Source organism: Musca domestica, unplaced genomic scaffold (genome assembly GCF_030504385.1).
Source record: "Musca domestica strain aabys unplaced genomic scaffold, Musca_domestica.polishedcontigs.V.1.1 19, whole genome shotgun sequence".
NCBI lineage: Eukaryota > Metazoa > Arthropoda > Insecta > Diptera > Muscidae > Musca > Musca domestica.
In genome coordinates, this window is record NW_026712245.1 from 2,721,083 (window position 1) to 2,738,135 (window position 17,053).

General features: G+C 36.0%; 1 protein-coding gene across 1 annotated transcript; it reads right to left on the bottom strand.

The window, feature by feature from the left end:
• Positions 1-14,214: 14,214 nt before the first annotated feature.
• LOC101901118 (protein odd-skipped) lies at positions 14,215-16,327 on the bottom strand. Its single transcript, XM_011297776.3, has 2 exons — positions 15,944-16,327; positions 14,215-15,802 (listed from the first exon to the last, which is right to left on the bottom strand). Exons 1-2 carry the CDS (start codon positions 16,008-16,010, stop codon positions 14,550-14,552), a joined length of 1,320 nt encoding a protein of 439 aa, XP_011296078.2. The 5' UTR covers positions 16,011-16,327; the 3' UTR covers positions 14,215-14,549.
• Positions 16,328-17,053: the final 726 nt, after the last annotated feature.

Consider the following 17,053-nt stretch of genomic DNA (forward strand, 5'->3'; position numbering starts at 1 on the left):
CAAAATATTATTTGTAGTATGCATGATATGCCTGTCAATTTTTGAAGAATAGATCTAAATAGGCTCAATACTCTCATACTGTGCTCTCCACGGGATGTGCTCAACAAATTTGAGAAAAATTGGCCAAACATTGTTGGCCAAAATCGTTGATGTTGCGTGTAGGCCATTGTCATTGGCTTGGCTCAATAAGGCAGCGTATTGTGGACTCTTGCCGGCCAGGAAACAATGGATGAGGGATGGTATGTGTAAGGTAAGGTATGTGCAAACGTTTGGTCTACCAAGTTGGTGGACACAAACAGTTCGCTGCGGGGATGGCAAGGATCAAAAAGTCTCCTAATCTTGTTGTAAAATACAAAATATTTCTCGTTTATTTTTTATGAATTTTATATAGGGACTTTGAGACCGCTAAGCGTGGATTTTTAAAAATATTTATTTAGAGACTGTAGACGTTTATTTAATTTTTTTAAGAATATGTTTATACGAACCAATTGAGCTATAAGCCTAACATATTTAAAGGGGTTTTTGTAAAACCAACATGGCTACAAGTGTGGATTTTTTTAATTTTTTTTTAGAGACTATAAATCCTCTAAGCGTACATTTTTAGGAATATTTTAAAAAAATCAACAGAGCTGTGATCTTTTTTCAATGTCTTAAATCATGGATTTTTATGAATAATTTAGCGGGGATAATAAAACCTCTAAGTGGAGATTTTTTTTAGAAATAAGTATTTAAAGTCTGTGACACTTCTGAGCCTAGCTATCATTAGAATTTTTTCTGTTTTCAAGAACTGTGCAACATCTTAGCTGTTTTTTTTTTTTTAAGAATATTTGTCAAAGACTAAAGACCTCTAATAACAGACCTAAAAGCATTGGTTTTTGTATTTTGTGAGGGTAGAACTATCAGAGTTTATTTCTTAAGATTTTATTTTAAGGACCAACTGAGCTGTAAGCGGGAATTTTTTAAGAATATATAAGACTTCTGGGGATGACTTTTTTAAACATATTTTTTTAAGGAATATAAGATTTTTAAGAATATATTTATTAAACATTATTCTTTTCAATGGAAATAAACTGGATTTTTTTGAAAATATATCAAGGACATAAACGAGATGGAAGTGTGGATTTTTTGAAGAATATTTGTCAAGGACAATAAGTGAGATTTTCTTGCATAATATTTCCTGAAGCACAAATAGACCACTGAGCGTGGATTTTCAACAAATATTTTTTCAAGGACTATCAGACCAAGAACGTAGATATTTAATGAATATCTCTTTAAGGAATCTCAGACCTAGGGACGTGGATATTTTATGAATATCTCTTCAAGGACTATCAGACCTCGGGACGTGGATATTTTATGAATATCTCTTCAAGGACTCTCAGACCTAGGGACGTGGATATTTTATGAATATCTCTTAAAGGACTATCAGACCTAGGGACGTGGATACTTTATGAATTCTCTTCAAGGACTATCAGACCTCGGGACGTGAATATTTTATGAATATCTCTTCAAGGACTATCAGACCTCGGGACGTGGACATTTTATGAATATCTCTTCAAGGACTATCAGACCTCGGGACGTGGATATTTTATGAACATCTCTTAAAGGGCTATAAGGACTTTAATAATGAATTTTTCGAAAAATATTTTTTGAAGAATCGACGGGTTTTCATAGATTATATATTTTTTAAGGACCAATATACAAGTGGATTTTTGAAGAATATTTGTCAAGGACAATAAGTGAGATTTTCTTGCATCGTTTTTTATTAAATTTACATTTATAACAATATATAATAAAGTTCGAATTAAATATCTAAAAATCAAATAATTTTTAAAGTCCTTTAAGAGTGGATTTTTTAAGAATATTTTTGATGCATTTTTAAAAATATTTTTGAAGGAAGGAAGATTTTTAAAAAATAAACGTTGTTTTTATAAAAACAGCAATTATGGGATTAAGCTAAACTATTTTGCAACAACAAAACATTGTTAAGGACTATTGGACGTAGGTACGAGGATTTTTTTAAAATATTTCTTCAAAGATTTTTAGACATAGCAAAGGCGATTTTAAGACATTTTAGCTTGGATTTTTTTAAGAATATTTCTTCAAGAACTTCCAGGCGTGAAAAAGTGGATTTTTGAGAATATTTTAAGACATTCGAGCGTTGATCTTTTGTAAGTAATTTTTTACCTCTAACAGAGAATCTTTCACGGATCTTTGATCAAAGACTAGACAAGACCAAACTTTTTTAAAAATATTTTTTTAAGAACTTAAGGATCTCTAAGCGTTGATTTTTTTAAAATACTTTTTCAAGAACCAGCAGATCTACCAGCATGTATTTTTAAAAAATATTTTTCAAATACTATCAGATCAGATTTTTTGAATATTTTTGCCCGGATTTTTTTTTTTTTTTTTTTGTAAGAATTGTCCTTTTCTACCTCTTGGCGTGATTTTTTTAAATATTTATCAAAGACTATAAATATTTGAAGTGTGAATTTCGAAATTATTTTTTAAGGTCCATAAGACATGCAATTGCGAGTTCTTTAAGGATATTGTTCCAAAAACTCATCTGAGTAATCTGAGCGTGGAGTTTTTAAGAATACTAGCATAGCTACATGCAAGGATTTATAAGACAATATTTAAAAGGCCCAAAAGAGTTATAAGCGTTGATTGTTTTAAGGATCGACAGAACTATATACGTGGATTTTTCTTCAATTTTTTAAAGACCATTATACCAAGGAGCATGGATTTTTAAGGAACACTTTTTCGATGACTAATCAAGTTTAAAATTTTGTTATTTTTAGAATACTGTTGCAAAAGCATTTTAAAACGACCAACAGAACATTTTAGTTTAGGGTTTTCAATGAAGCTTGGGTGGGACCACGTACCTTTTTTCATCAATTTCTTTGAACAAGAAACAGAACAAAATACCTGGATTTTCAAAAATATTTATTAACCAGACCTGTAATCGCGAATTTTTAAAATAAATATTTTAAGGAAAATAAGAAGTTTAATTAATTGATTGTTTTTTTTTTTTTTTTTTTTTTTTTTTTGAGTATTTGTGTATGGGTATGACATATGGATATATATCCATATAAGGATTAACAGAGCTATAAGCATAGATTTTTAATATTTTTAAATTCCTTTAAGCATGCATTTTTTAAGAATATTTTTCATGGATTTTTAAAAATATTTTTGAAGGACTGGGGGACTGCCATAAAGCGTGGATGATTCTTATATGTTTTTAAAAAATAAACGTTGTTTTTATAAAAACAGCAATTATGGGATTAACCCTAACTATTTTGCAACAACAAAACATTGTTAAGGATCATTCAAAGATTTTTAGACGTAGCAAAGACATTTGAGCTTGGATTTTTTTTTAAATATTTCTTCAAGGACTTCCAGACGTAAAAAAGTTGATTTTGAGAATATTTTAAGACATTCGAGCGTTGATATTTTGTAAGTAATTTTTTTACCTCTAAGAGAGAATCTTTCACGGATCTTTGATCAAGGACTAGACAAGGCCAAACTTTTTTAAAAATATTTTTTTAAGAACTTAAGGATCTCTGAGCGTTGATTTCTTAAAAATACTTTTTTAAAGACCACCAGATCTACCAGCATGTATGTTTAAGAAAATATTTTTCAAGGACTATCAGCCCAGAGTTTTTGAATATTTTCGCCCGGATTTTTTTTTTTTTTTTTTTTTTTTTTGTAAGAATTGTTCTTTTCTACCTCTTGGCGTGATTTTTTTTAAATATTTATCAAAGTCTATAAATATTCGAAGTGTGAATTTTTAAATTATTTTTTTCAAGGTCTATGAGACCTGCATTTGCGAGTTTTTTAAGGATATTGTTCCAAAAACTCATCTGAGTAATCTGAGCGTGGAGTTTTTAAGAATACTAGCATAGCTACATGCAAGGATTTTTAAGACAATATTTAAAAGGCCCAAAAGAGTTTTAAACGTTGATTGTTTTAAGGATCGACAGAACTATATACATGGATTTTTCTTCAATTTTTTAGAGATCATTATACCAAGAAGCATGGACTTTTAGGGAACACTTTTTCAATGACTAACAAAGTTTAAAATGTTGTTATTTTTAGAATACTGTTGCAAAATCATTTTTTAACTACCAACAGATCTTTTTAGTGTAGGGTTTTCCAGGGAGCTTGGATTTTTCAAGGACCACGTACCTTTTTAATAAATTTCTTTGAATAAAAACAGAACAAAATATCTGGATTTTCAAAAATATTTATTAACCACTATAAGACCTCTAATCACGAATTTTTAAAAGAAATATTTTAAGGAAAATAAGAAGTTTAATTAATTGATTGTTTTTTATGAGTATTTGTGCATGGATATGACATATGAGTTGTGGATTTCTTAAACAATTTTTTGAGGTCATGTGACCTTTGGATTTCTTAAGATTTTTTTACAAGGATGGGGATAACACCTTTAGAAAAATACATCAAAAATGTCTGGGCCAGGATTCACGGAATTTTAAAAATGAATATACAAGGAGTTCTCTGTTATGAAAAGATCGCAAATTTTTTACAACAAAAACTTCCGAACAGAAATCGTGAAAAATATTCGTTTTTTTAAGAATATTAAAAAAGATATTCATCTAAAAAATTAATCAAAGGAAAATTATTTTTCAAGAACCAGAGAGAAATGGTCCGATCTCTACAACCTTATAACAGATCTTGTGTTGATGAAAATATTGAGATGTGTCAAGTCTGAATGGAATCAGATGTTAATTTCGCGCTTTATAAGTTACAGGATTATTCACATGTTTGACCCTTTGTGGGAAAGGTACCAGAAGGAGTGGACTAATATATTCCATCTTCACACCAGTTTATAAAAATGTTGTAATGTGTGTAATTTGAAGAGAACCGGATGCTTTTTCGAATTTTATGGCCGTTTTTTTATTCAAAACTTTGATACTTTGTGGGGGTAGGTCTTGTGCAGATAGCAGATCTTGTGTTAGAAGAAATAAGGACATGTGTGATATATGAAAAGGATCGGATGCTTACTTCGGATTTTAAAATCCTCTTGGTTATTCAAAACTTTGACCCTTTGTGGGGAGGTACCAGAAGGAATCATCCGATCTCTGTCATCTTTACAACAGATCTTGTGCTATTAGAAATATTGAGATGTACCAAGTCTGGATGGAATCGGATGTCAATTTCGATGTTTATGAGTCAAAATTTTGACCCTTTTGGGGGGGGGGGGGGGGGGGGGGAGATACCGGAACGAGTGGTATATTCCATCATCACACCAGACCTTGGGATAATTAAAATATTCTTATGTGTGTAATTTGAAGGCAATCGGACTCTTACATCACATTGTATATGAGTTATAAATATTCCCTTTGTGGGGAGGTACTTGGTGGAATAGACCATTTTCGCACCTGAATTAGCACTGATGGAAATATTAGGATTTGCAAGGTTGGAGCAGAATTGGATTACCCTTTTTGAGCTCTTTTCTTTGAAAATGTTGACCTTTTATGGGGAGGTGCCAGTAGGAGTGGAACGATATTGTCCATCTCCGAACACGATCTAAGTTTGACAATAATATTACGATGTATCATGTTTGGACCAAATAGGATAGTCCCTTCGAGAGTTATCGCTAGATCGACTCCAAATGTCCTGAAACAAATTTGGTCCAATGAGACCTAGGGTTCAAAACCGTTATTTCGATTAGGCACTTTTTGGCTATCTGGACTGTTTTGGACATATTAACACGTGTTGTTTTCAGAACTTTATTCATATAATCTGACAATACAAAAATATACAGAATTCCCAACAACCCGCATAACATATAGAACAACTGCTGGTGGCAATCACCTGCTCCCTTTTTTTTTTTTTTGTTGCAGAAAAACTGGCCAGAAAATTACCTTAACATTGAACATGGAAACTGAGGGTCCCGTGCCGCCAGGTTGTGGCATACTTTTGACATAAGGTCTGACAGAAGTAGATGCCATCTAGTTGAGCTCCCATAGAGAAGGAGAGAGAGAGCGTGTGTGTGGCACAGACTAACCTCCAGGGACAACTGTCAAACAATTGCCAATTGTGCCTTTTGTAAAAAAAATAATCCTGCATGAATATTAAAACCCCTAAAAACAAACCATATAATGTGGCTTAGATTGGCGTAAATAACACCTAAGGTTTGAGACAATAAAGGGTATTGTTTGCCACATAAATCCGGCAAATGTTTTGAGTAAATATTTTTGCACAAATCGAAAAACATTTGGAAAATGTCTTAATTCTAACAGGGGAAGTAGAGAAGAAAGGTCAGGCTTGTTGGCCAAAGTGTGTCCATTACATGCCTGTCAAATTGCCAGGACGATTTTCATACTGTGCCACCTCTACAGGATCTACAGGATATGGCCAAACAAAATTGTGAAATGTTTTGGCCAAAAAACCCTGGCCAAATGCCATGATAGAGGGTATGGTTTTGGTGTTGTTCCTTTTTTCCCTTGTTATCTTGAGTTTGATGTGTTATTTAGCAGGACAGGACGAAACAAGCTGAACCCAAGTGACCATTTAATGCAAGAACTCAACAAGGAACACGAAGAGGACGAGTAGGTTTCTTGCTGTTCTTCCGGGGGGTTTATGGCCGCCATCCCTTGGTAGACCAATCGTTTGCAGGACCAGCCTTCGATTTTGTTGTTATTTTACCCTATACTCTCCCATAATTTTGATGTCCTGGTCATTACATGCTCAGCAGCAAATCTCTGACATGGAAGAGCTCAACATGACGTGTTTAGAGTCTAGCCCAAAATACAGCACAAGGATCAACACGCCTCGACCGAACGATCAATGCCCCCAATTGCTTTCAGCCTGGCACTGTTTGTATGCCAGGCATTAGTTACACCCCATTCGCCACCATCACCACCACCAATACCATTGTGCTGAGGGCATAAATCCTCATTGCAACTGGCCAAAATATTTTGTGAAAGTCACAGCGGGATAATATTCCCTGCAAAACAATGCGCGATTGCTGCTGACACTAATATTGCTTGTCCTGCACGCACAAGAATAGCAGAAGAAGAGAGAAAGAGAGAGAGAGAGAGAGAGAGGGTGAGAAAGATAGCATGAGTATCATCCTTTATCGTCCTTTGGGCTGGATTGTTGTCTTTGGTCAACAATTAAACGAATCTGTTCCGCAACTTGGGTGGCTAATTCACAGCAAGGAGTCCTCCGTGTGTCTATTTGGACAACAGGAAGATGGATAGATGTCTCTAAATTGGATAGATGGATCGATGGATGGATAGCTGTCAGGGAACTATTTCAAAAATGACACATTCAACAGCTCACAAGGAGAGAGGGAGAGAGAAAGAGCGAAGAGAACCATGCAAAAACAACACTAGAGTCCGATTTTTTTTTTAATGCCCATATCGAATGTTTGGAGTTGTTAACAACAGGAATCCACAGCAACAAGGACAACCAAGGACTTGGGCCAGTCTTCCTAGGTCCCCGCACAGAACGTGTTTAACGCACGTTATACGCTTTTAAACTCACCTCAATTTTGGCTGTGCCACACTGCAAACCTGAGAAATATAAAGAATGACATATTTCCAACTTCCCTCCAAGAAATGGAGGGTGGCCTTCAGTTTTAATGTCCTTTCTTTTTCCCTCTCTCTCTCTCTCTCTCTCTTTTTGTCTCTTCATTTTTGGCACGAGTATTTTTGAATGAGTTTTGGATATCTTTTGTGTGTGTGTTCAGCATTGTTTCCTCTGCCTTTGCACACTTTTGTCATTTTGCCAAAAAAGAAAACATTTTCTGGCAATTTGTAACACAAATTTTCTCCTACTTCATTGGAAATTAGTCCACCATTGACCTTGCCAAAACGTGCTGAATGTGCCCCCTTTGGTTGGTCTGCCTTTGGTCGTCAACGAAGAAGATAACATAATTAAGCAGAAAATCAGCATGATCGTGTTAATGATGTCCTTTGGCCAGAGGACCACCCATTTGATGAATGACAACAAACGTGTGTTTCCTGGCCAGCAATGGCAAATTGTCCTTCTTTCCCGTTGGCCTTGTGTGTGGGGGAGTTTCTGATAACTACCTTAGATTACCAGGAAAAAAATTAAGACATTACTGCGGTGGGTATTATTGGAATTTGCCCTCGATTTGTATCAATCAATATTTATCTTTCGGCCAATAATATGAACCTCAAAGGTCGAATTTCAACATTAATTATTTCGATGGCAATCACAAGCCTTCCAGTGATTGAGTTTTACATTAATTCTTCTTGGAAGGATACATTATTTAATCTCTTAAAATTTAAGAGTCAAAGTTTGCAATTGAAAAGAAAACAGTATAAGAAGAAAAAGTAGGAGAACCATTTGGGCATATTATTTTTACTTCTACCAAAAAGAAAGACGTTCCGCAATATACCACAGATTATACCACCAGCTACAGAGGGTATATATCATTTAATATGGAAAATTGTCTTGTATGTGCCTCGATGATATCTCTATAACATTTTTAATGACCCCGACCAACCTTCATGCCTCGTAATATTTTTACGAAGATTAAATCAAGTTCGACAGTTTGATTGGCAATATCGGTCCTTTCCTTGCGCACATCCTCTCTTAAAGGTCAAATTTTTAAAAACTCATTGTTTTCAAACTCCTTACATCCCAAAATTGATAGCAAAACAAGATCTGGTGTGAAGATAGGCAACACTATAGCTTGAAGGTACCACCCAACAGAATTTAAGCTCTACTCCTTCACCCAACAATACCAAATTTAGGAACATTTAGTAATTATAGCCTCAGACATATGTCTAAGGAGGGTGCGGCCAAAATGTGTCCCATTGAAATAATGGTTCTCTTTCGACCAAATGCTTATCAGGACATTTGGAGCCGATCCAGCAATGTCCGTCCGTCTGTCTGTCTGGCTGGTGTGCACGATAACGCTGGAAGGAAGTTTTCGATGTGTTCCAAACTTTATACATCGTAATATTATTATCAAACTTAGATCGAGTTCGAAGATGGGCAATATCGGTCCACTCCTCAAGTACCTCCCCACAAAAGGAAACTTTCAAAAAATATTTTACTGCGCAGAAAGAGAAAGGATAATCCAATTTTGCTTCAAATTTGCAAATTCTTATATTTGCATCAGTGCTAGGTGAGGTGCGAAAATGGACAATATCGTTCCACTAAATCAAATACCCCAAAAAAGGGACAACATTTGATATATTTATAACTATTATAAAAAGTGAAGTAACAGTCCGCTTGTCTTCAAATTTCACAAATCCCAATATTTTTATTAACCCAAGGTCTGGGTCAAACTATATCCATGAAGATCGTAAAACGTGAAATTTAAATGCGATTCCATTCAGACTTGCCGCATCTCAAAATTTCTATCAATACAAGATCTGTTGTAAAGATGGTAGAGATCGGACCATTAATTCTTGTCACAAAGGGTCAAAGTTCTGAATAACCAAAGCGATTATAAAATATGAAATAAGAAATCCGGTTTTATTCATATTTCACACATCCCATTATTTCTACTAACACAAGATCTGCTGTGGAGATGGGATATATCGGTCAACTCCTTCTGGTACCTCCCCAACAAAGGGTCATAAATTTGAATACCCTGAAAAGGTCATAAGACGCGAAATTAACATCCGATTAAATTCAGACTTGGTACATCAAAATATTTGTAGCAACTCAAGATCTGCTACAAAGATGGTAGAAATCGGGCAATTTATTGTGGTACATTCACCCCAAATAGGGTTCAAGGTTTTTTCTTGCGAAACATGTCAGCGATTCTTTACAACTTGCTGTATCTAAATATCTCTCTCATCCAGAAACCAGAGATGAATATGGAATTTATAATTTCGCATAAAATGGGGAATAAATGTTCGATTCACTTGTAATTTTGCCCATACAAATATTTTTATCGGAATAAGATGAAGCATGAACATGGAAAACTTCGGTCAAACATATTTTGTACCTCAGGCACATCTTAATATTTTTTAAAAATTATCACGTATCTCATATAAAGTGAAGGAAGTAACCAGGTTTGGGCACATCACAATATTTATATCAAATTATTTAGGTCCGATACGAAATGGACAACATTGGCCTATCCCTTCGGAACATACTCCATAGAGGGTTAACAATTTGAATATTGATAGCAGAAGTCAAAAAAATATTTAAATAATCGAACATTGAGATGAAAAAACTGCAACCAACTTCAAACTGCTGTCATTTCTAAGGCCCTGGTCCGATTGATTTAAAAATTAAAAATAGACTCAAAAGAGCTAAAGAGTTGCTTCGCTTGGCTGAAAGTGGTGAACTGACGAATTTGGCTTTCTCCGATGAGGAAACATTCGTTGTCCTGCAGTTTGTAAACAATCAAAATGATCGTGCCGTACTTGCCGCTGAAAATGTGCACCTTCGGTTGGCCACCAGAACTCAAGCGCCGGTCATGATGATGGTGTGGGCCGCCATAACAGCCGATGGTCGCTCTCCGTTCGTATTAATCGACCGTAGCATCAGAATAAATGCCGAATATTATCGCGAAAATATTCTGAAGGGTGGATTAAAGCCTTGGGCATGCAAACATTTTGGCCGCAGACCTTGGGCATTACAACAGGACTCAACACCATCGCACTCAGCACGCGCCACCCAAGAATGGTTACAAAATGAATCAAGGATTGGCACTAAAAAATGCCCAAATGTCGATCACCTCAAGCAAGCGCTTCGCGGGAAAGGGCCAAAACACCGCAGATCAACATTCGGGTAGCGTGTGACGGTATCACTGGCCGTTTAAAGGTCATAATTCATATGCCAAAAGTGACCAATTTGAATAAATTTAAACTTATTTTAAAAGTTGATGCTATTTCCAATATTTGTTGCTTTCATTCAAAAAAAAAAAATAAAAAAAAACAAGCAAAAAAGCTGTAAGTTCAGCCGAGCCGAACTTTGAATACCCTCCACCATTGGGTACGAATTTGGAAATTTTCAAAAAAAAAAAAATAAATCTGTTAAAAAAATCCTTTAAAACCTTAAAAATACCAAAAGTAGCCGTATATTAGGGTCTATACGACCCCGTGGACCTGCATAGGTAAAAATGCGAGACTTGAAAAAAATCTGTTAAGAAAAATATAGGGAGGTACCATGGGGGTTATAAAACGTGAACCTGCACAGACAATTTCCTGCCATAGGCTGTAGTATTCATTACAAACTTCAAATACCAAATTTGAAATAGTTCCGGTAAATAATGTCGCTAGAACCATCAAAATACTGAATATCGGGGGGTACCGTTATATGGGGGCTATACGAAGACGTGGACCTACATGGCCCATTTTCAATACCAAAAGTTCTGCAGACATAATACACATTTGAGTAAATTTTCATCAACTTACTTCATTTCGTTCGGAAGCTATACACAGAATTTTACTGTGGTACAGGGTATTATGTATTTGTGCATTTGTTTGTAACGTGTAGAAGGATATCCTCATAGAATCACTTTCTGAGTCGATTTATGTATGTCAGTCCGTCTGTCCATGTATTTTTGAGAACAAAGAACAGGTCGAATTTATTACCCAATTGACATGAATTTTACACAAATCAATCTATTGAAATTGGTAACAATCGGCCAATATTTGGATATAGCTCCCATTTATATGTTAGTCCGATTTTTTACTCTGCACCTAAATTGTAATATTAGTCCAAATAGGATGAAATATGGCACACGTGACCAAACTGAGATATAGCTATAGCTCCCTTAAGCCCAAGTATGAACTCCAAAATAACGATATTCTGGAACAAATGTCAAATACAGCTCAGAAATACCTCTGCCAAATTTTCGAGTTCGGTTCAAATTTTGGATATAACTCCTATATATATATCATTATACGATTTTAAACAATTGTACACCAAATGGTTAATATAAGCCCGAATTGAATGGATTTTGCCACATGAGTTGTTGAGTTAAAATAAAATAAATAACTATTTTTATTTAACATTTACAGGGTGTTTTTTTAAGCTAGATAGAACTTTAAATTGTAAAAACTAACACAAAAAATTAAATTTTGATGAAACTTTTTTTTATTTGTTTCAGTATACTCTGACAAATCATCATGAATAGACTCCCGCTTGAACAACGCTACGAAATTATCTTAATTTACTTTGAAAATCAGGCAAATGACCCGTTGTTTTATCGCAAAATTGTGTTCAGCGATGAGGCGCATTTTTGGCTTAACGGGTTTGTTAATAAGCAAAATTGCCGCATATGGATTGAGACCAATCCACAAGAGACCCTACAGACTCCATTACATCCAGAAAAATGCACCGTATGGTGCGGTTTTCACGCTGGTGGCATCATCGGAACTTATTTCCTTAAAATTGAGACCGGAGCTCGCGTTATGGTCAATGGAAATCGTTACCGCACCATGATCAATGATTTTTTTTTAAATATGGATGACATTGATCCGGAGCAGATGTGGTTTCAACAGGATGGCGTTACGTGCCATACGGCGAACGCAACCATCGACTTATTGAAATCAAAATTTGCGATAAGTTGATTTCGACAAGTGGACCATTGGCCTCAAAGGTCGTGCGCTGTGACACCTCTTGATTATTTCCTGTTGTGCTACGAGGTTTATGCTGATAAACCAGCAACAATTGACGCCTTGAAGACCAGCATTGTTTGTGTTATTGGTGACATACGGCCGGCAGTGCTCGTCCAGAATGCACTTCGTCAAGAACAGCCGCGGTGCCCATATGCCCGAAATCATTTTCAAATGTTAATGTCACGTATTGATCTTTCGAATAAAAAAATTTATTAAAATTTAATTTTTTTGTGTTATTTTTTACAATTTCCAGTTCTATTGGGCTTAAAAAAACACCCTTTATAATTTTCGTTTGATATTTTTAAAATGTAAAAAAAATACTGGCATAAATCAGATTTATGCTCTTCTTAAAGCTCAAGGTGTGGCATATAAATATGCATATATAAACTATATACATTTGCATACATTTTGCATATTTTTTGAATGCACCATATGTTTACCTTGTATTATTTAAATATAATGTTCAATAAAATGTAACATAGGCATATGGTGCTACCAAAAACCATCATACGGAGTGTAAAAAATTCCGGAGAAAATTTGTTGATGAATTAAATTAAAACAAAAATATTTCTCTTTTAAGTTTTCCAAATACATTTATTTTCAACATTCATATTTTCTTCTATTGTTTATCTTTTTTCCAAACATTTGAGATCACATTAATAACAACAACCAAAATGATTACATTGATTATTTCTATTTACAATTGTACAAAATAAATACAACTTTACACCATTTATTTATATTACAGTCTTTGCAAAAAAATATAGTATATTACATTTAAGGGTATATGATTTATCTACACACAAAAAAATTTCACTAAACTACAAACTATTTAGGTACACATTGATAAAAAAAACAACAATAAAAAAGCGAGTATAAAAAAACCCTCACAAAAAAATAACTTGAAACCCAAAAGTCACTGTGCTCAAGGAGGAGAAGGGGGAGGAGCAGTTATCAAAAAAATCACCTTAAATAAATTACAAGTCATGAGTTTGGTTTTGGTTTGTGTGTGGAGGTGTGTTGAGATTTTTTATTTCTATAAAAAAAATATGTTTTTTTTTTCTTAAAATTATAATTAATACTATTTTCTATTGTTGTTGTTGTTTGTATTATTAATTATTTATATTGGTCTAAATAAAAAAATAAAAAATAGGTATGGTGCTTTGGTATACAAAATAAAATTGGTAGAGTTGTAATAAATAAAATGTATTTTTTTCTTTATCCAAAAAAAAAATATATTTATTTTTTGTTTTGTTGTGGTATTTTTTACTAAATATATTCAGTGTGTGCTGCTATCGTGTGTTACTGTTGTTGTTGTTGTTGGCTGTTTATTATTACTGTTTTTTTTTTTTTTTTTTTGGGGTAGCAATAAATAATGATAACGATGACTGACTGACTGTGGCATGAACACGCCATAAAAAAGCCCAACAACCGTTTTTTTTTAATAAATTATTTTTTGTTGTCGCTTTGGCGGCTGGTTTTGTTGGCCGTTGCCAAACTGTTTCTCTTGCTCTCCATCTCTCTCTCATTTAAGGTTTTGGTTCCTCTTTGGTTGTGCAAGGGGCGTCCAAGAGACCCCTTCTTTTTTAGCCTTTTTGTGTTTCTTTGTTTTTTTTTTTTTTTTTCATTCATTTTTTTAATAAAATGTTGTTAAACTCCAAGTGCGTGATGACCTTCACTGGAATCCACTTCACTTTTGCGTTTCAATTGTTTTTTTTCGTTTTTCTTTGCTAACCAAAAAAAAAGACCCTTCGCCCAGTGTCTTTCCATAACGGGCTTGGTGTTTACTTCTCCGACTTCACATGACACGAAGTCCAGATTCCAACCATTTCCATGTGAGCCCACTAGCTGTTGCCTTGGCAAGGGTAGAACAAGAACAAAGACAAGCCATTGAATCTTGGCTAGGTTCCAATTCAAAGTGTTTTAAAGGGAAATCCATGATTCCTTCCCCCAAAGCACCGTTTAACGGCTCATGATTTCATCGATGGTAAAGCCCAGGCTGCGTTTGGGCTTAACAATGGCCAAGGAGGGAGTGGTGGTGGTGGCGGCCGCATTGGAGGCTGATAAATCCAAAATGGGTTGCTGGGAAAGGGGCTGCAAGAATTCTTCGCTGGAGTTGTTCAACGATTCAGGTTGACTTGTATTCAATTCCTGGGTTGAAGTTTCGCTTTTCAGGTCACCGCTGCTGTTCAGGCTGCTGTTGGCCAGCTGACCCTCACTGTGGCTCTGCAAATGGGCCTTGAGATTGGCACGCTGATTAAACGACCTATGGCAGATGGGACACTTGTGTGGTCCTTCCTCCAAATGGGTGATTTTGTGCACAGCCAAGGTGCGGGACTGGCAAAAGCCCTTGCCGCAGTCACCGCACTTGAATGGTTTCTCCTTGGAGTGGATGTAGCGATGATCACGCAAATGATCCTGGCGGCGGAAAGCCTTGCCACAAATGTCACAGGAATAGGGACGCTCATCGGTGTGGGTACGCTCATGGATCAACAAATTGTAGGACTTGGTGAAGTGACGATTGCAGTATTTGCAGATGAATTGCTTTTTGGGACGGGAACCGGCGGCATTTGAAGCTGCTCCCAGTTTCATGGGTGGCAAACCGGCACAGGCTCCCAAACGGGCAGCAGCAGCGGGATGGAGGCCATGTAGGGCTCCGGCGGGATAGGGGCGCATGCCATGCATGGCTGGATGACCAGCAGCGGCGGCATGGACATGGGCATGATGATGATGACCATGGGCATGGGCATGATGAGCATGTTGTTGATACAAAGCAGCATTGCGTATCCATTGATTCATGAGCAAAGCCTGATGCTGGGCGGCCAAGGGATCGGCAGCCACAGCGGCGGCATGTAAAAATTGATTGGCAGCAGGAGGATAAGGCATGGCCGGATGAACCTGTTGTTGTTGATGATGATGATGCTGTTGTTGTTGTTGCATTTGTAACCACAAGCGATGTTGATGCTGTTGTTGCTGTTGCATTTGGTTATCCATCATGGAAACATAGCTGCGGGAAGAGTTGGAGGCTGCAGATCTCAATTGTTCCATTTCATAGAGGGCACTGTCTTTGCTGCTGGGAACTGACGACGAAGACGCCAAACCGGTACTGTTTCTACGCATTGTAGAAATATCCGTCGGCGTATGGGGCGGTGTGAGAATGGGCGATAGACTGCTTTCGCGTTCTTCTTTGATATTCAAATAATCCGCTGAGAAATCTAAAATAAATTGATTTAAATTTACAAAATTAATCTCACATTTTTTAATCCAAAACAAATTGATAAAGAGTGGGAAGGGCAAGAAAGAGAGAGAAGGAGAGTCGGAAATGCTTATGTGCCGTCGGCATTTTGAAAACCTACCTTCACGGATGTTCAATTCATCATCGACGGTGATGTTGCTGATGGGTGAGGCAGAGGTTGAAGACATGTTTGTTGTTTTTATTTTTGGTATGTTTTGGTTTTTATTTGGTATTCCAATATTTGTTGTTGCTGCTGTTGTTTTTTTTTCGTTTTGATTTCAACACTTGGTTTTTCACTTTAAATTTTCTCCGTTAGTTTTCCGTTTGAAAATTTACGTAAATTTTGTTTTTATTTGTAAAATTTCGTTTTGTCAATTTTCCGAGTTTTAGTTAAATTTTCTTTTATTTTTTCCTAACTTAAACTTCTCTTTGGATTCTTGGTGTTGTGTACACTTCAAAGTGTTGTAGTGAACTGAATTCAAGTTAGTTCCTTACCCAAGACTCAATCTCTTGAAAATGTAAAAACTCTCTCTAGTAATAATAACAACAAATAGGCAAACACACAAGAGTCCCAAAACAAAACACCACCCTCATTGCTAAGGTAGGCACACACGCACTCACACACACACACATGCATGGCCAGAACAATGAACCATGCACACGCACAGGGAGTGTTTTTCCCAATGATAAAGAGCGTACAATACTGCTCCCTTGTGAATACACCACATTGAGAGGGAGAGAGAGTCATGGTGTGAGTGCAGATGCGAGAGGCTACTGATAATGAACAACAACGACGACAACACCAGTCGAACGACGACGATGAGTGGTAGTCGTGTGGTAGTGCCTGACTCTTTTTTGTTGAGTTAAATTACTACTGCTGTGCCTCTTATTTGTTGTGCTCAGTAATGGTGGTGGTCGTTGTTGTTGTTCTTCTCACTGTAAATACCTCACCACTACTGCTGTGGCTGACTGGCTTGCCGTTTTTGTTGTTATTGTTTCTCTTGCTGTGTGCGCGCACAACAGTGGCCAACGGTGTGTTGTGCTGTTGTTGTTTTTGCTTTATACAGCAGCCAAACAAATGTCCTATCAACATGGATGGCATGATTGGTGGTGGTGGTGTGTTAGTGTTGCTGTTGTTGTTTTATTCCCAGGAAACGATGATGGCCAATGAAACACGCCCACCTTAAATATTTTTTAAACACACCATTGGTTGGCTATTCTCAAATCTCCC

Bases quoted from the DNA above. Each gene is read 5' to 3' on its own strand.
- LOC101901118 (XM_011297776.3), bottom strand. From the start codon at position 16,010: ATGTCTTCAACCTCTGCCTCACCCATCAGCAACATCACCGTCGATGAT. The intron at 15,803-15,943 runs GTAGGTTTTCAA...AATTTATTTTAG, and splicing joins TGAATTGAACATCCGTGAAG to ATTTCTCAGCGGATTATTTG.